Genomic DNA, 23,575 nt, shown 5'->3' on the forward strand with positions numbered 1-23,575 from the left:
CATACGCAGTCTAGTTGTTGCACGTCACGTAGGCGTGACGTGCGACGGCCAAGTGAGAAGCTGCGCGCGCAGCCTAGGCAGAGCGCGCGAAGAGCGAGAGTGATCGGAAGCGCCGGCCGGCGCTCCTCTGCAACCTGTAACCTCAGAATAAAGTTCTTTACTTACCAACACAGCACAGTGCCATTATTTATACGCGATAACATTACAGTGGCGACGAGGACGGGAGGCAATCCACCGGCACCCAACAAGAAAAAAAAAAGGAAAAAAAAATCGAACCACCACCTCCACGTGGGCTGCAGCAAAGCAGGCGACCCCAGGCCAAGGGGGACACAGCACAGAGCGGCGCTACTGGGCCAGTGAGTTGTGAGCTCAAGGGGGTGAAGCTGCACCCACCAAGAAGGACAGGCAGAGGAGCGTGGCAGTGCCACAGCAACCAGAGGGGCGGCGCAGTGGCCAGAGAGGCGGCACTGCACATCACAGAAGACCGATCACCGCAAATACCTTCCAATCACACCGCGGAAGGTAGGAACAGCGCTGGCTGCCAAGGGGGAAGAAGGGGGGACTGGCACTAGGAGTCCCCAGGAGGACGCCGATACAGAAGTAAAAGACAGCACCCCAGGGAGCCCCACCAGCAAGGCCGTCAAAGCGACAGAGAGCAGGGAGGTGAAGATGAGCACACCGGCAGGCTATGCAATCGCACCAGTGCAATTCCTACCGAAACCTGGTGAACCCTTGATGATGTGGGAGGATTGGAAGGAATATATAGACAATTTCATTGGGGTCCTGGAGGACGAAAATGAAGAGAAGTTCACCCCCCAAAGGAAGAAACGCATCTTGCTGCTGAACCTGGGACCAGAGGGTCTCAGGATTTACAAGAGTCTGATGCCCAAGAAGAGAGAGGACACAGATACGGATGTATATGCCCATGCAGTAGAAGACCTGGATGAGAGGTACCGCCCCACCATATGTGTGTCTGTGGACAGGTTCAACTTCCAGCAAAGGAAACAACGGGCTGGAGAAACCATAGAAGAATATGTGGGGGCCTTAAGGAAACTAGCAGCCCCGTGTAAATATGCACTGTGGGAGGATGAATTCATAAAGGACCAGATCGTGATGCACACTACGAGTACACAGGTCCAAGACAAGCTGTGGGCGAGCGGCGACACCACGCTCAAAGAAGTTATGGTCATCGTAAAAAGGGCCGAGCTGGCTAGGAGGTGTGCGGCAGCTACCAAGAAAGATGTGGTCACTCCGACAATGGTGAACAGGATACAAGAAGGAGACCACCGTAAGGACCAAAGAGGAAAAGACTCAGCAGCCAAAAGTACGAGCAGGTGGCAAGGGAAACAACCAGGGAGCGACAGCAAGAAATCGTGCTACAGATGCGGCAGTTGGTCCCACGATGCCCGTGACAGAAGATGTCCTGCGTTCAGAGCCAAGTGCCTACACTGCGGTATCCTGGGCCACTATGAAAAGGTGTGTAGGAAGAAACATTCGAAGGAAACCGTGAAATGTGTTGAGCAAGGTGAAGAAGATCTGGAAGAAGTAGCAGAAGAAGAGGTGATCACGGTCCTGTGCATATACGACCAAGTGATGAGCATAGAAGGGAGGAAATCCACAAAACCCATCCTGGACATGTCAATGGGAGGAATCACCATCACCGTGGTGGCGGACACAGGATCCCCCTTCACCATCATCCAACAGGCAGTATGGGAAGAAACATTCAGACCCAAGTTGGGACCGGAGTTGGAAAAGCTAGACATCAGACCGGTCACTTACAATGGGGACCGCATTCCAATGTTGGGGTTCCGCCGCCTACTGTTCGAATTCAGGGGCCGGTCAGCATGGTGCAAGCTGTACATCGCAGAAAAGGGACCCTCGGTCCTGGGATGGCTAGACCAGGGGGACCTAGGAATTACACTGGATCCAGGAGGGAAAGAGCAGATTTTACTTACTGAGCAAGAAGAATGGCCGGACATGAACAAATGGAAGGAGAACTACCCGAAGGTATTTGGTGGCACAGTGGGACGGATGGAAAACTTCCAACACAGGATTGTGCTCAAGGAAGGGGCCATTCCGGTAGCCCACAAGGTGAGGAATGTGCCGATTGCGGTGAGAGAAGCAGTCCAAACTGAACTCCAAGAGTTGGAAAAGAAAGGAATAATCGAGCCGATAACATGCGCAGAATGGTTGGCGCCCCTGGTGGTCGTAATGAAGCCAAATGGGAAGGTCCGGCTCTGCGTGGACCTGAGAGAACTAAATAAGAATATCGTTGTGGAGAAATTTCCCCTCCCCAGAATCGAGGAAATGTTGACCAAGACCAGGGGGGTGCAGTGGTACTCCACTATCGACTTGACCTCGGCCTATCACCAAATTGCACTGCACCCGGACAGCAAACGGCTCACATCCTTCATTACCCCGTTTGGGTGTTACCAATTTTGTCGGATGCCTTTTGGGTTGGCCTCAGCAGCCGCTGTTTTCCAGAAAATGATGCACCAACTGTTCAGAGACTGCAAGGATGTCCAGTATTTCCAGGATGACATCTTGGTGATGGGGCGAGACCAGCAAGATCATGACCAGAAGCTGGGAAAGGTGTTGAAAACATTAGAGAACAAAGGTCTCACAGCGGAGTGGTCGAAGTGTCGGTTGGGACTGCAGTCGGTGACGTACCTAGGTCATGAGATCGGAAGACAAGGCGTTACCCCCAAATCGGAAAATGTCAAAGCCATCGCTGAAGCACCGCCGCCCAGGAACAAGGAAGAGGTCAGGTCGTTCCTGGGGATGGCGGAGTACTACAGCAAGTTTGTGGTACACTTCGCTTCCAAGACCCACAATTTGAGGCTGTTGACCAGAGACAGCACAGTGTTCCAATGGACACCGGAAGCCCAAGCAGAGTTCGAATTGATCAAAAGGGATGTTACTGGAGCTGTTCCCCTCAAGGGGTATGACCCGCAAGGCACCACTATACTGACGACAGATGCCAGTGACAAAGGCCTGGGCGCTGTACTCATGCAAGACAGAGGCAGAGGGGAGATGGAGACCATCAGCTTTGCATCCAGAGCACTGACAGATACGGAGAGCAAATACAGCGTGATCGAGAAAGAAATGCTGGCGGTCGTATGGGCCATGATGAGATTCCGGCAATTTCTGTGGGGAACACGCTTCCTACTCAGAACAGACCACAAACCGTTGGTGAAGGTGCTGACGTCAAGCGGACATGCCAGTGCCACCCCTCGGATATCCAAGATGTCTTTAAAGTTGCTCGAGTTCAGGTATGATGTTGAGTACATTCCCGGGAGCCGGAACCGAGTAGCGGACTATCTGAGCAGGGCAGCCGCCATGGAGCCAGGAGAGGAAGACCCTGCCGGCAGTGGGGATTTGGTAGCTCTAATAGAGGACCAAGAGAAACTGATCAGTCTACAAGAATGGACAGAGTCATATGAAGAAGACACTGACATAAAGGAAGTGAAGGGGTACATCGTACATGGATGGCCGGATAAAAGGAACGTGAGAGCAAACCTCAAGCCGTACTTCGAAGTGCGGGAAGAACTATCGATAGGAGACAGAGGGATCTTCATATACAGGGGAGATAAGGTGATTCCCCCAAGGACCCTCACCTCAAAACTGATGGACTTGCTACATGAGGGACACCTGGGCATAGGGAAACTCAAGGCACGCGCCAAACAAAATTACTGGTGGCCAGGCATGGACATAAGGGCTGAAAGGCATGTCAGAGAGTGTCCCCAATGTCAACGGGCGGACAAGACATTAAAACCATTGAGGCCAGCGATAGGAAAGTTTGACCCCCCCTCAAATCCGTGGGAAGAACTATCCATAGACATTTTGGGACCGGTCCTAGACGACCAAGGCACACAGAAATACGTGTGTGTGCTTATGGACCGATATTCAAAGTGGCCAGAATTGAAAGTAGATGAAGCCATGGACACGGAGAACATCCTCAAGTTTCTGTCTGAGACGTTCACGAGGGAAGGAATACCTAAATCGATCTTGAGTGACAATGGGCCCCAGTTCACGTCATAAAAGTGGAACAAGTTCATGCACAGAAATGGCGTCACTGTCAAACACACCTCAATCTACCATCCGGCCGGTAACGGTTTAGTGGAGAGATTTAACCGGGTAGTGATGGGAGCCATACAAGCGGCCATATCTAGTGAACAGAACTGGGAGAAGGCGCTAGAGAACATGGTATGGGCCTACAGAATAACCCCTACTGGAACGGGGTATAGTCCATTCCAAATACTGAGAGGACGTGAACCCTTTACCCACGACAACAGAATTTGGAAGGAAAAGCTCATCACCAGTGAGTGGTCTCCTGCAGTGGTGCGGGCCAATCTGGAGAAAGCACAGACCATTTACAGCAATCACTACAACAAACGAAGGAATGTCAAAGGCACAGGACTGGAGCAAGGAGAGTGGGTAAGAGTAAGATTGGCCACCTTGCAGAAGAAGGGAGACAGCAAGTACAGCAAGCCGTTGCAAGTGGTAGAAGTGTACGATCGGGCTGCCTTACTAAGTGACGGAAACGTGTGGTCCCAAGACCGCATGGCCAGGTGCAACAAAGTCTTGGGCTGGGAACAACAGAGCGCCGACTGGGAAGACGAGGAAGGCCCCGAAGTGGAGAGGAATCAAGCAGCCATGGAACAGCAAGTTAGAGAGAGAGCGGGAATGGAAAGTGGAGAAGAAGGAGAAAATGGAAGTCAAGGATTGGAATGGGACAGGCTGGAGAGAAGCACGCATGAAGGAAGAGTTGAGAACGAAGGGACAGTAAACCCTGAGACTCAGAGTCAAGAGACCATGGAGAACCCAGTCAGGGTCACAAGGAGTGGAAGGCAGGTGGTAAGACCTTCCAGATATCGAGATTTTGAATTGGACAATGAACTGTAAGTGACTCTTTCTTGTTTAATAAAAAGAGGGAGATATGTAGCATACGCAGTCTAGTTGTTGCACGTCACGTAGGCGTGACGTGCGACGGCCATGTGAGAAGCTGCGCGCGCAGCCTAGGCAGAGCGCGCGAAGAGCGAGAGTGATCGGAAGCGCCGGCCGGCGCTCCTCTGCAACCTGTAACCTCAGAATAAAGTTCTTTACTTACCAACACAGCACAGTGCCATTATTTATACGCGATAACATTACAACCTACCACCTCCCTTGCGCCATAGTGCAAGAGTGCCTGCATTCTGTAAGGAATAGTTTTTGTACTGGAAGGTAACCCTTCCAGGACAAAAACTATCTTTTAATACTTTTCCTGCTTCATGTGTGTGTGCTGTACACTGAAACATGCATTCAAAGTTGGAAAACAAGGAGAAATTAAAACATTCTCCTCGTTATGCCTACCTAGAGGAGGCATAAGTAATGCCTCAAATCCCTGTCTACAAATGTTTGAATGTTTGTAGATAGAGATTTGCTTTAAAAGCCAGGGGTGGTTTTGTAGGATCGCCAATGTGCCACCCATGGAATGCACACTTGACGCAAAGTCACACAAAGCAGCACATAGTGTAAATTTGTGTTACTTTGGGAAGCTATTGAATGCAAATCCTGGTCTGTGTTGGATAGTAAGCACCAGCATATCAAATCACATCGGGTTTACGTTACAAAAGTAACACACTCCTGGTGCAAAAGGTAAGTAAATTAAGGTCTGTATACACCCTACATCTTTCTGCTCCCCTCTCCCTTGATGCTTTCAGGTTGCTGGCAACACACTAGCCCTATTTATATGTCAGACCTCAGTCTCATAATACCGAGGGCTGAATTATGAACTGGAGTGGGCTCAGCGCAGTCGAACTAAAGTTCATACATAAAACTCAGGGGTATATTACCAACAACTAGCGATAATTTTTGTCTCTAACTTGTTTAGAGACAAAAATTATCCCCGCACATCGGCGATTTTTATCGCAGATAAACCTTGCTATTAGCAAGGTTTATCGCAAATGCGATAAAAATCTCCCGCAATGCATGAATATCGCTGAAAAGTCAGCGATATTCATGCATTATCGAGCAAATGCTCTTAGCCATGTTATCCACCTACCATTGGATAACATGGCTAAGAACTGCTCAGCCAGACAGGGGGTTTACCTATGCCTCTTATAAGCACTATTGTATGCACGTAAATCAACAATATAGAGAGAACCACATAAATTAGTAAACTCTGACAATAATGTAATTTGCATTTAAGCTTTTATGCATTCAAAATATTTAGAAAAAACAAGGAAAGATACATCGTCAACTGAACTTTGAGCAAACATGAATTATTGCTAGGGAAAAGAAGACAAAGCATTGTGTACAAAAAATAAACCTCAAACAAATGAGTGCAAATGAATTCACAAATAGTGCAAAGCTATTTACATATTCACAAGTGTAACAGTATCATGCAGTCATATGAAACAATATGAAAGAAATTTGTGACTTGTGTGTTCAATCACAATTCCTGTTGCTAACTATTTATCAAGGACCATTTTCCTTAAGCGTAGGAATCCAAAAATGAATTCAGACAAGACAGTGACATTTTGTCACAACTAGCTTTTTTTGCCGACGCGTTTCGAAATCCAAAGAGAAATCGTTGGATTCTCATCAGGGCGTGGAAATGTATCCGCCGATACTGTTTGGGGAAAGAAAGAAGGGGAGGCGAGTTTAGAAGGCTGAGCCTTTCATCATGCATTAAAAAGTCTTTTCCCAAGTGAATGCACCCGAGGGTGCAACATACCTCATATGACCAATAATAGTTGGTCACCAAACGTTATTTCAAAAATCCAACCGAGTCATCAGAATAAGCGTTAATGAGAGACCCACGGCGTGGGCAGAGGCATATGAATGCGCGCTGAGAGTGGAGGGGCAAAAAACGGGACTCACCATGCGTGCTTGATTTGCCGCGGTGTGTTCCCAAGAAGAAAGGCAGAGAAGGCGGAACGCTACCGCGATAGTGTTGATGAAAAGCCACCCAGTGGTCACATGCACAAACCAGCGAATCAGGGTAAGGAATTACTATGATGCATACCGCTAAGGGTTATGGGACATGAAGTCTATTGTTGGAGGGACACTTTATTGCAGGGACACACCACAGCGTAGATGACATTCTTGTCCCATAACCCTTAGCGGTATGCATCATAGTAATTCCTTACCCTGATTCGCTGGTTTGTGCATGTGACCACTGGGTGGCTTTTCATCAACACTATCGCGGTAGCGTTCCGCCGTCTCTCATTAACGCTTATTCCGTCATTTATTCAGGAATCAAGCTGACTTTGTGCAACTTTGTTGCTTCCCCTTCAAGCAAGTCTAAAACGCTATGAGGGCTTAACGCATTGGATTCTTCCTGCATCCACTCCCAGCGATTCAACCATAAAGTAAGCGTGTCCAGTTAACTCGGGGTTTAAATTTAAATGCATACACGCGACGTGTTTTCTAATATACACATCCCTTTGATGTTTGCAGCATTTTCAAGGGACAGAGTATCATTGTTATTCAGCACCTTGACCACGAGTCCTCCGCTCAATGGAATCGAAGGTAACTGTAGCCTTGGTATACCTTCCTCTTTGTTCATTAAGTTACGTCACGCATGGCAGCCACTTACTTTAGCCATGTCACTTCCTTGCAGGTTTGACTACCACAGTGTCTGATGACTCGGTTGGATTTTTGAAATAACGTTTGGTGACCAACTATTATTGGTCATATGAGGTATGTTGCACCCTCGGGTGCATTCACTTGGGAAAAGACTTTTTAATGCATGATGAAAGGCTCAGCCTTCTAAACTCGCCTCCCCTTCTTTCTTTCCCCAAACAGTATCGGCGGATACATTTCCACGCCCTGATGAGAATCCAACGATTTCTCTTTGGATTTCGAAACGCGTCGGCAAAAAAAGCTAGTTGTGACAAAATGTCACTGTCTTGTCTGAATTCATTTTTGGATTCCTACGCTTAAGGAAAATGGTCCTTGATAAATAGTTAGCAACAGGAATTGTGATTGAACACACAAGTCACAAATTTCTTTCATATTGTTTCATATGACTGCATGATACTGTTACACTTGTGAATATGTAAATAGCTTTGCACTATTTGTGAATTCATTTGCACTCATTTGTTTGAGGTTTATTTTTTGTACACAATGCTTTGTCTTCTTTTCCCTAGCAATAATTCATGTTTGCTCAAAGTTCAGTTGACGATGTATCTTTCCTTGTTTTTTCTAAATATTTTGAATGCATAAAAGCTTAAATGCAAATGACATTATTGTCAGAGTTTACTAATTTATGTGGTTCTCTCTATATTGTTGATTTACGTGCATACAATAGTGCTTATAAGAGGCATAGGAAAACCCCCTGTCTGGCATTAATAGGCCCTACCTACCCTCTTTCCCACAGGGCCAAACCCCCCCTCTTTCTTTCATAAGAACTGCTCAGGGCAGGTGTTAGCTTTTGGAGATATTCGCGCTTAGCGCGAATATCTCCAAAAGTTGGTAATAGGAGATAGCGATGTTAGCGACTGTTTCCAGTCGCTAACATCTTGGCACGCCCACTTTGCATGTCATTAGTGATAAATATCACTGACATGCAAAGCGGGGCCCAAGATGGTCGCTATCTCCTATTAGCTGTCGCTAACTGGTGTTAGCGACAGCTTGGTAATAGGGAGATAATTTTATCTCCGCTTTCTTGGCTTTTAAAGCCAAAAAGCGGAGATAAACCCCCTTGATAATATGCCCCTCAGTATTTCTCTGAGTTAAGGCATGTACGTCAGACAGCACTGTCGGCCGCCTATTTTCAACTTGTGCTGTCTGCATTACATGCATTATCTCGATAAAAATCCGATTCCTATATATGAACTTTAGACACTGCAAGCGCTTTATAAACAAAGCGCTCGGCCCCGGGCTAAACCCCAAGAGATTGTGGACTAATAGAATTAAACAAGATAACCTACACAATTCATGGGTATGTCATGTGAATGTTGCTATTGTGGTGCTTTGAGGTGCTTCTTGAAGCTCTACCCCACTACATTTCGTCAACAAGAAAGAACAAAAAAATACAGCCTTTTATCACATTTATGGAAATCATGCAACAATGCATCTCAAAGTAAACACTAGCCATGAGTTTGACTTTCAGAAGAGTCAGAAGTTGCGGGGTGCCGTTTTTTGTACATGTGCGCTGCCAGTACATTTACGAATTTCTGAACATAAATGCATAGGAGTCATACACTTTAAATGCATAGTTTTTCCCTAACCCATGGTGTACAGAATTCTGTATGAAGGAAAATAGATACATAGAGTTGGGAAGTTGTTTCTTTCCCAATTTTTATTTTTCGTTTTTTTCCCACCTGGAAACATCTTTCTAGTGAAGTGTTTCCTTTCCTCACATTGTCAGCGAAAATGGCTGATTTCAGCATTTCCCACACTTTCTGAACACTTGTTCCTGAATCATTTATAGGTGTAGAAATGTAAATAGTTGTGGGAAAGGCACCGCAAATGTTTATGAATAGCCACAACATTAAGACTACGTGGGTTTTCACCGCATTTATAAGGACCACTGGTGACAGTTCTGGTATCAGCAAGTCTTCACTTGCAAATAAGTATGCCGTGTGCAGAATTTTACCCACACTGCTTTAGTGAATCACAGTCAGATTTTGTGTGCAAAGGTTTCCTTGCATACATCTGCTTTACATGCAGAAACAATTTGTTAACCGGGCCGCCTTCACTTTCTTAACTGACCAAACAAGCATTAACAAAGCCTACAGTTCTGGCTTTTTTTTCTTGGCGGATAGTTTGGTAATCGTTTGCCAACTCTTTGTATGTCACCATGTCTGTCCCGAAAAAATGTCATAATGAAGCCATATTTTGAGCTCCATCAATACTGAACCTGAAGGTAGGGCCTCTTTGTTGAAAGGGACAAATTAGCAGCAAAGGTGTCAGAAGATGAGATTTGCTATGTAAGTGGTAAACTTAAACGCACTGACAACAACATAATGGACATTAGATAATGTTGATTAAGGCCCGGTGATTCTAATTAATTTGTTAGAAACCTCATTTGCACAAATCTCTTAATTCTGTGAACAAAAATGCTAAAAATCCAACAAAATGTTATCATGATAGTAAAATAAAAGTTGCACAAGGTTTATTAATGAATGCCAATGTTTTATTATGGGAGGTTGATGCAGCCAAAGGACAATCATTTCCTAAACAAAAATTCCATAAAATAGCAATTAAAATGTTTTAGCTGAATAAATACGCTACAGAGCACACATGGGCTGTAGCCTACCAAAAGACGTCTCGATGCTCCCTCAGCCCCCAAACTCTAATGTAAAATCAAACAAGGGAATATTACCATTCACAAAATGCCATGGCCTTGATGGCTAGCCTATGCAAGCAATAGCAAGTCAAAGAAAACACAAGAGCTGATGGCAGAAAGGGGCTGACTCAAAGTCCATTCTCATTTTGTGATGCACCTAACGGTGCCTCCAATGGGTCTCTCTAGGGTAGACTTCATATAGTACTCCTTGATGTTCTAAGAGAACCTCCTATGGATTACACTACTACTTCTTTGCTGAAACTTCTAGGTATCCTCCATATAATGTTTCTTCATGGTTTAATAGCGTATCAAACATAGTATCTCCTCTGATGAAATTGGGTAAGCTCTATATGCCAGAAAAACATGAATAATGGACTACAAAAGTGGCCTCCATGTATTAAATATTATGAATATTATTGTGCACCCTAAAAGACGGGTTGTACCCACACATATGGCTGCATCTATTGTCAAATGCTCTTCAACACCTATTATGTGGAGTGACAAAGCACACAGTGAACCTACCATGTCATCAAACATGTCCCTTATAGATCAAAGTGCAAGCAACACCATTCTAACCATGCTGTCCATACGGTATATAGGAACACAAAGCAAATTGAATGCTTGATAGTCTTACCAGTAACCGGACCACAAAGGAAAGCACCCTGGGCTTTGCATGGGGTATGGAAACCCTATTTTAATCCCTATACAATACAATTCTTCCAGTTGTACGTTCTTGAAAATGTGATATAAGGTCTTTCACATGGACAAAGTCATCCCTAAAAAGGGAATGCAGGCTCATGGCAGTGAAAGGCTCTCTCATAGTGGCTGCAATGGGACATCACATTCAATAGCATTGGCATGTCACCTCACTATATTTTATATAGTGTTTAAAACACTATGGGGTATATTATCAAGGGGTTTATCTCCGCTTTTTTGGCTTTAAAAGCCAAGAAAGCGGAGATAAAATTATCTCCCTATTACCAAGCTGTCGCTAACACCAGTTAGTGACAGCTAATAGGAGATAGCGACCATCTTGGGCCCCGCTTTGCATGTCAGTGATATTTATCACTAATGACATGCAAAGTGGGCGTGCCAAGATGTTAGCGACTGGAAACAGTCGCTAACATCGCTATCTCCTATTACCAACTTTTGGAGATATTCGCGCTAAGCGCGAATATCTCCAAAAGCTAACACCTGCCCTGAGCAGTTCTTCACCATGTTATCCAATGGGAGGTGGATAACATGGCTAAGAGCATTTGCTCGATAATGCATGAATATCGCTGACTTTTCAGCGATATTCATGCATTGCGGCCGTTTTTTATCGCATTTGCGATAAACCTTGCTAATAGCAAGGTTTATCTGCGATAAAAATCGCCGATGTGCGGCGATAATTTTTGTCTCTAAACAAGTTAGAGACAAAAATTATCGCTAGTTGTTGGTAATATACCCCTATGTGGCATCCATTCACTGGTATGGCAAAACATATAGTAATATTTTTCTTTTGTTAAAGAGCATGAATAATTGCTACCTAGGTGGACTCTCACTAGCCAATGCAGACCCCCAGGGCTCGGTCCAAACTGAGGTGGCATGCTGTGCAAAATAACAATGGATTGGGATGTGCACCCACATAATTACCAGTGGCTGATAGGATTTCAAGCATTCCATCCACCCCTTTGTGTATACTCCTGATTCTGTCTTCACCACATCTGCAACGACATTACACTGTTCTAGCAGCCCATATCCTTTGCCTAATTCAACAAACCAATTCAACGTGACACAGCTTAATCAGTTCAACATAACACAGGCTAGGCCTTATGTAGAATCTCTAACATTACTCCACACCAACAACCTTGGGCCATGTGTGACATTCCCTTTCTGCAGCTCAAGAGAAGGGCACTCTTGTGGAAATAAAATCTACATAAGGCCCCAGAAAACCTAGATGTATTCAAATTAGAATTGAACACATTTTATTTAGCTCTAGACCAAGTCACATTCACTCACTTGTTGTTATTTAATGCAACTGTTTGCTGACATTTTTTCATTGCATTAACTTCAGACATTTAGAAGGGAGCTGTACAGCGACTTAAGGAATGTGAAAATATGCTACTAAAAAAATAAAAAACAATGGCCTGATGTATTTTGAATTAATTCTGTGATTTCTTAATACCGATTATTATTGACTGTGTCTTAAGAGTTCGCAAAATGGTATGTACAGTTTGGCCTTTGCCTTAAATGGCGATTCCTTTTGGTTCACTATTTAAGAACCCCTGACTCGCAAATAAGGATTCCTTATCATTCTCTAATTGAGAAAGACACTCAGTCTCACACTAATGACATCACAGAATCTATTTTGCAGATTGAAGGAGCACATCAGGGCACATTGCTTGTTGGAGGATGGAGACTATATTCATTGCCATCCACCCTCTTCCTGTATTTTGGCTAACCAAAATTCCACTTCCGCAATGCATCAAGTGGAAAAGCAACAATTTGCGAATTCGCAAAACAAAGAATCGCTAAACCCGTAGAAACCCCCAGTGCGATTCCTTAAAAGCGATTCTTCACATAATCTGCTAATTTAATAGCGAATTCGCAGTCAAATAGCGAATTAGAAAACAAATCGCTATCCACATGCATCAGCAATCGCAAATAGCAAAAATACCATAATTCGCAAAAAACGAGTCGCAATTTAAGGAGAAGCTAAACCAGGTGGTAACCATGAAGTCAAATTGGCAACAAAAAAATAAATTTGGGAAATAACAAACAGGTGTTGGCTAAATCAAACGCACTTAATGAGACTCATTAGGAGCATGAGGAAAGTCACAATGGCAGGTCTTTACATCGTGGCAAGGCGGCTGAGGCTCCAGGCTGCAGCCCAGAACAGACGCAGGATCCATGAACGCATCTTCCGGCTGCGGATTACACTACTGGGACAGACTGAAGAGGAGATCTACTCCAAATACAGGCTTCATTGGGCAATGATTAAGAAGCTCATCAGAGACCTTGACCCCCTGATGCAGCACCCAACACGGAGGACCAAGGCCGTGCCCACCGATGTCCAGGTCCTGTGCTGCCTGCACCTCCTGACCTCCTGCAGCTTCCAGGGATAGTCGCAGTTACAGGGGGTGTATCCCAGAGTACCCTTTCACGCTGCCTACAGAGTTTCCTGGACGCCATCCTGAGCCGGATACATCACTACATCACCTTCTCAACAACCCAACAGGACTTGATGCAAACTAAACTGGACTTCTATCATACCGCCCATTTCCCCCATGTAATTGGCTGCATCGACTGCACCCACATACACATCTGTCCACCCGCAGAGACCGAATACATGTACCGGAACCGCAAGTCATATCACTCCCTCAACATACAGGTGGTCTGCAATGCGAAGACCATAATTACAGACATTGTGACACAATACCCAGGGAGCACGCATGATTCGTTTATCTTCCTGCACAGCGGCATACACACCCGCTTGGCCAGGGGTGAATTTGGCGAGGGACATCTCCTAGGTAAGTACACATGCCCACATACAGTATGTTGAGACCATGTTCCGTGCATGACAGGCACTGACCCTCTGCTCCTCCCTTCAGGTGACAGCACCTACGGTCTCCGTGAATACCTCCTCACCCTATACCTCAACCAAGCAACACCACAGAACGGAGGTACAATAATGCGCATATACTCACCAGAAATGTGATTGAGCGAACATTTGGCATGTTAAAGAGTAGATTCCGCATCCTCCACAAGTCTGGCGGGGCCCTCAAATACCGGCCCGAGATCTGCTGCCACATCGTGGCCGTGTGCGCCATGCTTCACAATATTGCCACCAAGCGTAGGATACCTGTTGAGGTGTCTGGTAGTGAGTCGGAGGGGGACAACCTGCCACCTGCACATGTGCATCATGCACACGGGGAGAATCCTGCTGAAGGTCACAGGCGCCGCGCGCACATCACACAGAGCTATTTCTAGTGCATCCATACCCCTCACACAACACTGCACTCATGCAAGCCACAAAAAAGATTGACATGAGGATGATTTGTTGTCAAAATAAAGCTTGTGTTTATTTCACACAGTCTAAATGTGCCTCCATCAGCAAAAAATAAGGGGTACGGCTCTTAAACATCCAAGGTCATGTAACCTGAGCTGGTGTGCATGGTTGCCTCACCACGGCACAGCCTGAAATGTAATGAAACTAGCGCCTCCTGCCGCGCGCACCCTGTCGCCTCTCACCCTCCACGTTAGGCTGGTTCTGTCGGGATGCAGTGTTGGGCCGGGCACTGCGCCTCCTGTATGTTTGCACCGGCACAGACAGGCTGCTGAGGCTAGATGCCTCTTCGCTGGCATCATCCTCCCCCCCCTTGCATTGCTATGGTCTGCCGCCTTTGGTGCTCCACAGCATTGGTGACCTGCTCCAGGGCTTTTGCTACATCAGCACATCATTGGACCATCTGGATTTGCATGGCCAATGATCTTTGCGAGAGCTGGGATGTGGCGTTCCCGATCAGGTGATTGGAACGGGTGTAGCCTGACAGCCGTGTGAGCAGCTACCTGTGGCGTCTGCGGGTGATGTCCTGCTGCGCTACCATCAGCTGGTTGCTCTCCTTCACCGCCGTGGTCAGTTCCTGCACACTCTCTGTTAGGAGACTGATGTTGCGTGCTGTTTTGTAGAGCTGCAGCTGGATTGCTGCCATGTGCTGCGCCTGCTTGTGGTGAACACGCAGCATCTGAGCCTCAATGCCCAGGCCTACGTTGTGTGTGTGTTGCTCCATGGCTGCTGTGGTGGGCACGGAGCGCTGCTGCCTTGACCTGCTGCTGGCGTGGGCCCGCACACTTGCTGTGATTTGTGTCTGCCTCCTGGGTGGGGGTGGGGTCTGCTCCACTTCCTTATGTGCCGAGACGTGATGTTGTTCTCCGCCTGTAGCTGCAGGGGTGGCCCTGGGTGTCGGTGCAGGTGCAGCTGCCTCTCCACCTCTGTCTCTTCAGGTGTCTCTGCGATGTGGAGGATGTCACTAACGGACGTGTCAGTATCTGCAGCACCTGGGATGTGGATGAGTGCATGATTACTGGTATGATTAAGGCACCTGGGATGTTGCAACATGCATGCAGGCTCCCTATTGGTTAATTTCTGCATTGCTTGGCTGGCTTTTGGGGTCTGTGCATCTTTACTAATCTGGCTGTGATTGGCTATCAAGGCACCTTTACACACTACAGGTTCCACAATGCATTTGGGCGTTTGGGAGGAGCAGGGACTGGAATACTGTGCTCATAAATATGGATAGCACTGGGGGCATGGGCATTGTTAGGGTACAGGGTCACAGTAGCATGCCTCTTACCTTGACTCTGGTGTGTGGTGCGGGAGGTGTCCAGTTGGGTAATGCCCACACAGGCTTCAGGGTGTATGGTGTCCTCCACTAGGTCCTCCATGGGGGTGTTTTCAGGGACTGTGGAGTGTCCCCCTCCTGTAGCCATTCTCTCCTCCAGTCTCTCATCTATTCGCTCCTTGGCACGGCCTCTGAGGTCGTACCACCTCTTTTTTAAGTCATCGATGGTCCGGTGGGTGACTCCCACCGCGTTCACCTTTGCCTTGATGCGCACCCAGATGCGCCACTTGGTTGCCTCGGGCACCTTCCGGGACAGCTTCCCGAACAGTTGGTCGTGGTCCCTGCAAACTCCTTCAATCAGGTACTCAAGTTCTTTCTCACTAAACTTGATTTTGCACTTGCGGGCTTTTTCACTTGGTCCTGCAGCTTCCTGGGACATTGTGGTTTGATTTCTCTCCTGTATGGGCACTGCAGGGTGGGGCTCCTGGAGCTCAGTGCTGTGCCTCCTCCTGTATCCAGCTCTGTGCTCTGAATGATGCATGGAGCAGGCTACTTCCTGGTAGTGATGTCATCATTGGGCTCCAAATGCGACTTCACGTTTTGTGATCTCGCAATGTGCGAGACACACTATTTCCGAAATCGGTATTTGCGAATACGCCATTAGGGTGTTGGAAACAGCCGATTTTGCGATTTTGGAATGATTTCTGCAGAGTCGCATTTGGCGATTGTGGCCGGGTGCGAATTGCAAATATTTAGCGATTTTGATGTTGCATCCCATTCTGCGAATTCTTAATAGCTATTCGTTATTTTTCGCTATTTAGGATTCGCAGAATGGATGCTTGATGCATCTATAGGTTAGTGACCAGGAATTGGAACTATTAACATAAGAATACATTCAAGAACATGATAAATTATTAGGGTAATCATCTGCTTCTATTCCAGAATCAACCAAAAGACAAATATGGTTATGTATCCAGCAGAGGATAATTTCAGTTGGTGTGGCAAACAGGAGTGTGGAAGAATTAAGTAAACAATGGTACGGCCTTCGCACTAAGAAAAGAGTTGCGGCAAGAACACAAGATGCATTATGTACTGGAGATGGACTAAGTACAGAACCCCCAGAAACACTACTTGACCAGCAAATTGAAACAACTCTGCAGTCCGAGGCTGTGTTAGGTGTCAGTAACATAAATACATCTGATCACACTACAAGTGCAGAAGGTAAGTTTTAATGTATAAGTGGTGTTCGTGTGATTTTAGCCAAGGGACCATGTTTATTAGAAAAACTTTAAATACATGTAAATCATGCAATTTTTCAATTTTGTTCAGTGATACTTTTTTTTACAGTTTCTGCTCCATGTTAGGTTTTGTGACACTTGCAATACATGTAGTTTCCATTTCTATACATGAAATTGCATATTGAGGTCACCTATTTCAAACTATATATTTCAAACAGTTTGGGTTAATATAGATAGTTGTGACACTTGACGTATCCAAGGTCTGCTCTAATTATGAGTCAACATTAGTAATAGACTTTAGCTGTTTCACATCTTTCAATAATGTTAAATTTTGAGCAAAGATGGTACTCATTGTTAATGTGGACTTTCAGTGTATGTCCCTACACATTTTAATGACATATCTTCCCTGTCAATCGTTACAGATCATGCTATTCCTGATGCACTATTGGAAAGCAGCCATCCTCTAACAGGGGAAGGAAATAGTTCTGCTCCCGAGATAAACAGCTCCTGTCAAATTGGAGTTGTATTACAAGGTGAGCCAGCTGAAACACAACATCTAAATGTTAACACCTTCGATGCTCATGACGAGCTGAGCTCGTCATGAGGCACGGTGCTCCGGTGCTAATGACGAGTTGAGCTCGTCATGAGCCGTGGAACGCTCACACGCGGGGATAATTCCCCTCCTGTGCTGAACGTTCCACGTGAACGGGTGCAGCTGTGACGAGCTCAGCTCATCATGAGCACCGGAGCGCCGTACCTCATGACGAGCTGAGCTAGTCATGAGCATCGAAGGTGTTAACATTTAGATGTTGTGTTTCAGCTGGCTCAGCTGGTAATTCCCCCGCCCACCAGCACAGCGGGGGAATTACCCCCCGCAGCGAAGGGGCTAAATTTGCACTTTCTGCCTCTAGTTCACCTGATATTTTGATACCTCTCACCGTGACATTAGCCGCAGCATCTATTTCAGCACATGTTACAACATTTGGAAGTACTAGATTCAAAAGAAGTCTTGAAGTCTGGGTAGCACAAAAATCACCCAAGTAGTAGTTGGCACACCTTCTCCAGCCGGTTTCCAAAGAATGGAAAACAAGATGCTTCAGGTTCTGAAGAAACAACAAAATGCCCTTTGTAAAACAAATTGCAAACTTGGTGGATTAAAAAACACTATGGGGCCAATTACAATCTAGTTAGGAAACTCTTCCAACTGAATCCGTTTCAGAATCATTCCCAAACTAATCTAATTCTGCGGGTCCGACCGATCGATTGCGATGCTTCCCAACATCGTTCGGTCGGATTCCCATTGACTTCAATGGGAGCCTGTGTTCCGAACGAGAACACAGGCTCCCACTGAAAAAGGGTTTTTTGGGGAAAACCATGCATCCTGTGATGGGCACCACATGGTGCCTGCCACACTGTGCATGGTTTAACAGGGGGGGTCCCATGGGTACTCCCACGGAACCCAACAGGAGACCTCTGGGTGAAAGGAGGCCTGCTAGGGGCCTTTGAAGTCAGATTCTGACAGCCGTTTCATGTCGGGCAAACCGAATCGGAACGGCTGTCCAAATTGATCATCGTAATTGCTCATTCGGAAATCATGTCCATAGAGCTGAGTGAATCGACTTCGAACGACTCGGTTTGTCTGAATGCCGTTCGGAACTGATTCGGACAGCTAGAACGGTTTCCTTGCATCGTAATGGGTTTCCAAAAAGGCTTCCGATTTGGTCGGAAACATAGGTTCTGAATCAGTTCTGCCGAATCCGAATCCCGTTTGCAGCCTTTCCGGATGGCATCGTAATTGACCCCTATGTATGACAGATTTACTGCAATCTCAAAAAGCATTATTAGCATGTTAAAGGCCTTAAGTAGGATGTTGAATACAATTAAACCGGGCTTTGCTCAAATGACAAAGAGTCCCCTCAGAATTTACAAAATAAAGTGCTAACCTTCCAAAAAGTGACTAAACCCAAGTGAACCATTTGGTTACTAGCATGGGAACGTTTTATTTTAAATAACTCTCACCCACCAAAATGTCCCTTGGTGGCATGCTTCATTATCTGGTTCTTCCCGCCTCACTGCAGGATGGGACGTGCTGCCAATTGAAGAATACGTGGGAACACTTTGGAGTGAAGTAAACTATGTATATTGGTGTGAGTGTAGAAGGGTCAGGAATAAGTGAGTTTAAAAAATACCTGGCAATATGGAAAAACTAAACTTGAATGCTCCCTATAGCTGGTATTGATACAAAACAGGGAAAAAAGGAGGGAAAAAAGCTTTAATGAGCAGCTCCCTCGCAGGTCAACATGTTTCGAAGCCTACCCCTAAGCTTCTTCTTCAGGACCAAATACAATGATCCCTTTTACCACTTTGACTAATGCCTAGTGCTGTTAGCCTATTAGGTGTTTCGGATTAATATATTTGTGTGCAAGACATTTGTTTGATACCTACTTGGTAACATTCTTTAATAGAGCGAATATACAATTTCTTCTCAGTTCTTTTCACTTCCCTTCTCAGGTAGAGGGCCTGATTATGAGTTTGGCAGTCTGTGAACAGTCAAACGCGTTGGTGGCGCGACGGGCCGACCGATATATTACAACTTTGGCAGTCAGACTGCCATTGGACTGCCACTACCGCAAGGGAACCACATTCCCTGGTGGTGGCGCGGTAGTCAGAGGCTTACAATGTGATGGTGATGCTGCTGCTGCACCGCCATGCATATTATGAGTTTCCAGAGTCACCAGCGGACTCATGGAGGTTCTTACTCCATGAAACTGCTGGCGGTCTTGACATAAAAGGGGCCCTTTGCCCAATGCATGTTGATACATGCAGGGCGGCATATGCTGTGCTCCCTGTGTGCATGCATCCTCAATTCCTAGATTGCATGGACGGCTCCAGTCCATGACGTGCAGGAACGTGCTCCAGTCCTGCCATTACAGTCCCTTTTTCATAGGCACCTCCGTGAGACCCCCAAAGAACCGCCAGCCAGAGACCGAAAAAGTGGTAATCTGACAGTCATGTGTTCTTGGAGCTGGGCAGTGGCATGGCAACCCTGCTCCAAGACTGCCAAAGTCGTAATTAGGCCCTTAAATGTAACTTTCAACCCTTTAATTCACATAGAATCATTAATTCCTCAAATTGCCCATACATACACCCACCACTCCCTCAGAAAGCTGGGTGGCTCTCTTTAAAAACTGTGTCCACTTTTCCTCTAATCTGTAACTTTTTGACAACAATAATCAAAGCAGTCAACAGCATTTCTAGAAGCAATTTTCTTATCTGCAATTCAAGAAGCGGAAATGTATGATCCACTAACCAGCCCTATGGTTTAGCGGTAAACCAAATGGCACAAAGTCCAGGTTCCAATATCATCATCTTCTTGGTCCCCATTACAGGAACATATGGTTTCGTGAGGTGTGAGCCTGCCCCTCACTCAAAGAGTTTAAAAATGTCATCATGACATGATGAGGCATCTCATGCGAAAGGAGCCAACAAACAGCACATCATTTCTAGACCGTAAATAGTTCTGTCATGCACCAATACTATATAGCGTCTCTGTGTGTTTTCTATGTTCATCTATCCATCACGGATCAAGAACAGTATTCTTGTGCAACGTCTCAATCACCAACTATAGTTTGTGTTATTCATCTTCCTGCATACCAATCTATGTTGGCCTTATATATTTTTGTATGACTTGTCTGATAGGAATGTCAGGCTGTTCGCGTCAAATAAATAAGTACATTACCAAAGTTTTGTGGTAATTTTTCATATTGCATTAAGCTGTCAATTTTAAGCAAAGGAATATTTGTGTGTATTAATGTAGCAGGTGGAAAATTCTATGCAAAATTATGAAAGCAGAAATAGAGTTATAAACTGACTTACAAAACAGGCAACTATGTGACACAAATATATACGATAGTTTATAATTAGAGCAACACTTTTCTATGACACGCTGATTTAGACTTTGGCAGAGGGAAATTTACTTCATGAGGGTGATGAAGTAAAGTAAAGTACACTGTCACCTGAGGGAGTACCCGTCTACCAGATTTGTTGATGTCTGCTAGCCTTGGGTAATCACTTGCATTTCTAGGAACCGTTGATAGAGCGGTTCCTATAAATACTTTGAAACTTTGACGGATGCCACCATCAACATGACATCAAATGTTTACCTCTTTTTTATTTTCGAAAAGAAAGGATTTGTTTGTGTCCTCGCATCAGCTTTTGACTTGAGGATGTATTGAAACAACAGGCGTTCACATTATGTTGTTCCTGTGCATTATCTATAAATATTTCACCACAAATTGCACCATTCGCAGGAACTTTTAGCTTGAATGGCACATAATTACGCAAAGTGGTATGATGGGCTAAATTACACAAATTACTCAAATTATGCTGGTGTAAATCAACTACTGCCCAGGTCAACTGGATACTCAGAACACAGTCAAAGATCACAATCCCACTTAGTATTTGAAGAGCCAGTCAGTGTTTCCCTTATTTAAAAAAAGTACTTTATGACATATAAAACATAATAATATACATACATTAAGAATGCACAAAGAAAAATAGAACTCTCTATCATGTGCCTAGCAAGACCCGACCCTAAAGTAAAGTGCATACACATTCGGGCCTTGACTACAAGTAGGGTATAGCATTATATCTGGGTTGGATACTGTTCCGGCTGATAAAACTGATTTAGACTTGGGCTGCACATGCAGCTGGCCAATCTCTATGCCCTCACCCACCACCCGCCTGTTAATGAAGAGAGTATGTAATGGTGTAATGCTCCACTGTCATGCAACATCCTCTCCATTCATCTGTACTCCTCACATGCCAATACTACCCCATCCACACAAATAAGAGTACTGATAAAAGGTCCTGGAACAACCTACTGGTCGAAAGGAATGATTTATATGATCAGAGCTGACAAATCAGCTCTCCTATAGTGTTCAGAATTAGGGCTCTTCGAATCAACGACTGTTCGTGATCAGCTTGTGAGAGTGCCAAGGACATTGAAAACCTCTACAGAGCTAGTTCCAAACGGCTAAGTTTAAATATGTATTGGGGCTAAGGAAAAATCCAAGTCTGACAGAGTTCTTGATTGAGCAAGAAGAGGAGGAGTTGTGAGCTCTGTGACTGAGGTACTACTTCAACTAAAAGGAGGGAGACCAGGCAGTCCCACACACAGGACACTAACATTTTTTAGAGTGAGAGGGGGGGCATGAGGAAAGGAATGCAAAAGAGTTGTCTACCAGATAGGCAGATACTTTAGTAGTGTTGTACAAAGCTCTCCACCACATTTGGCTGCCACACCCACATGTGGAATTAAAAGTGTGTCCATCATGCATTTTGCCAAAAGTGCACACAGGACTTCCACCCACACGTGACATATACAACATTTGAAGTTGTGATGGTCACATGTGACCCCTACACACAAAAATATTAGACCCTAGTTAAGGGGGATTGGCAGATCTTTTCCCCGAGAAATGCCAGTAGAAATCTCATATGCAAGGGCACAGGTAAAAATTCCTGTCAATTGACTTCTATATTAAAGGTTTCATCACCACTAATCCCATAAAGCAGGGTGAAAAGGTCCCTTCATCTTCAAAAAACACTTTTGGGTTTCTGTCCAGTTAACAGGGAGGTGCCTTCAGGAGCTTACATAAATGCTGAATGATTGTTGGTCTCATTGGATGGAAAACAACAAAAACCCAGAGACAGCACAGAAACAAGACACAGGGCAATTCTACATGGCTCACCAGACCCATGGAAAAAAAATTCTAAACCAACAAAGAACAAAGAAATAGCCAAACCTACCCCAAGTCCTCCACAGGGAAGCAATGAAAACAGCTTCGTTGGATCTGTACCTATATGGAAAAAGAAATGATATATGTAAATTATACAGTATAGCAGACTACTGGGGACACAAACCACATTTCAGTTTTAGAGTGACAATTAAATATTTAGCTTGTACTTAGATAAGATAAAAACTATTTCAAATCACCCTTAATTTCTAGCTCTGTCTTAATTTGACTCACACTCTCATTAGACATTGGCGAAATTTGTATTTGACAGATGTAACTTAGTGAAGTTCATATTTTTTGCATTTTGTAAGTGTTGAAACCCCTTCAGAGGGCCATGGAGAAAGTAGGGGTTATTGGTCCCAACTGTGATTGTTGAGGCCTTCTACTCCTGATGTCCAGGGAATCAGCCTACTATGGATCCTGCTCAAGTGGGCCAACTGCCCCTTCTGCACTTAAGTCTCAGTGGTAGCTGTGGTCGAACAGTCAATGCTCCCTGGGGTGGGACTTAGGTAGATACAGCACTGTGAACACAACTCATAACTCAAAGTGCAAACAGTACGAACAACAAATCAATTTCCAGCCAAATATTTGCTTTTATAAGACAACATAGCATTTTATTTCTAACTCTCTATATGCAAATGCTACATTTAAATTGCAACAACACAATCACCCTTGATGTCGGGGCTCTAGTACTTGTCTGGCACATCCCTGTGTGTTTGAGTTTGAGTTTGAGTTTAAAAATACTTGTACAGCGCACATACACCAGCGGTTTCTTGGCGCTAAAACTGAAAAGATCTGGGCCTAGGGAGCAAGGGAAGCTAAAAAATATTTAGTCAAAGGCCTTGGTAAAAAGGTAAGCCTTAAGGTGTTTGCGAAAATCTAAGTAAGAAGTGAGGGAACGAAGTTGAAAAGGGAGGGAATTCCACAGGGTTGGAGCAA

The 23,575-nt window shown here is 45.2% G+C and overlaps 1 protein-coding gene across 1 annotated transcript in view; it reads right to left on the bottom strand.

Moving 5' to 3' along the window:
• The window catches only part of HDAC9 (histone deacetylase 9), a 2,824,806-nt gene that overhangs the window by 1,545,592 nt on the left and 1,255,639 nt on the right, over positions 1-23,575 (bottom strand). Inside the window, exon 16 of the mRNA XM_078663676.1 lies at positions 22,650-22,699. Coding sequence (XP_078519802.1) covers positions 22,650-22,699 — 50 coding nt within the window. The remainder of the gene's footprint in view (positions 1-22,649; positions 22,700-23,575) is intronic.

Source organism: Lissotriton helveticus, chromosome 10 (genome assembly GCF_964261635.1).
Source record: "Lissotriton helveticus chromosome 10, aLisHel1.1, whole genome shotgun sequence".
Taxonomy (NCBI): Eukaryota; Metazoa; Chordata; class Amphibia; order Caudata; family Salamandridae; genus Lissotriton; species Lissotriton helveticus.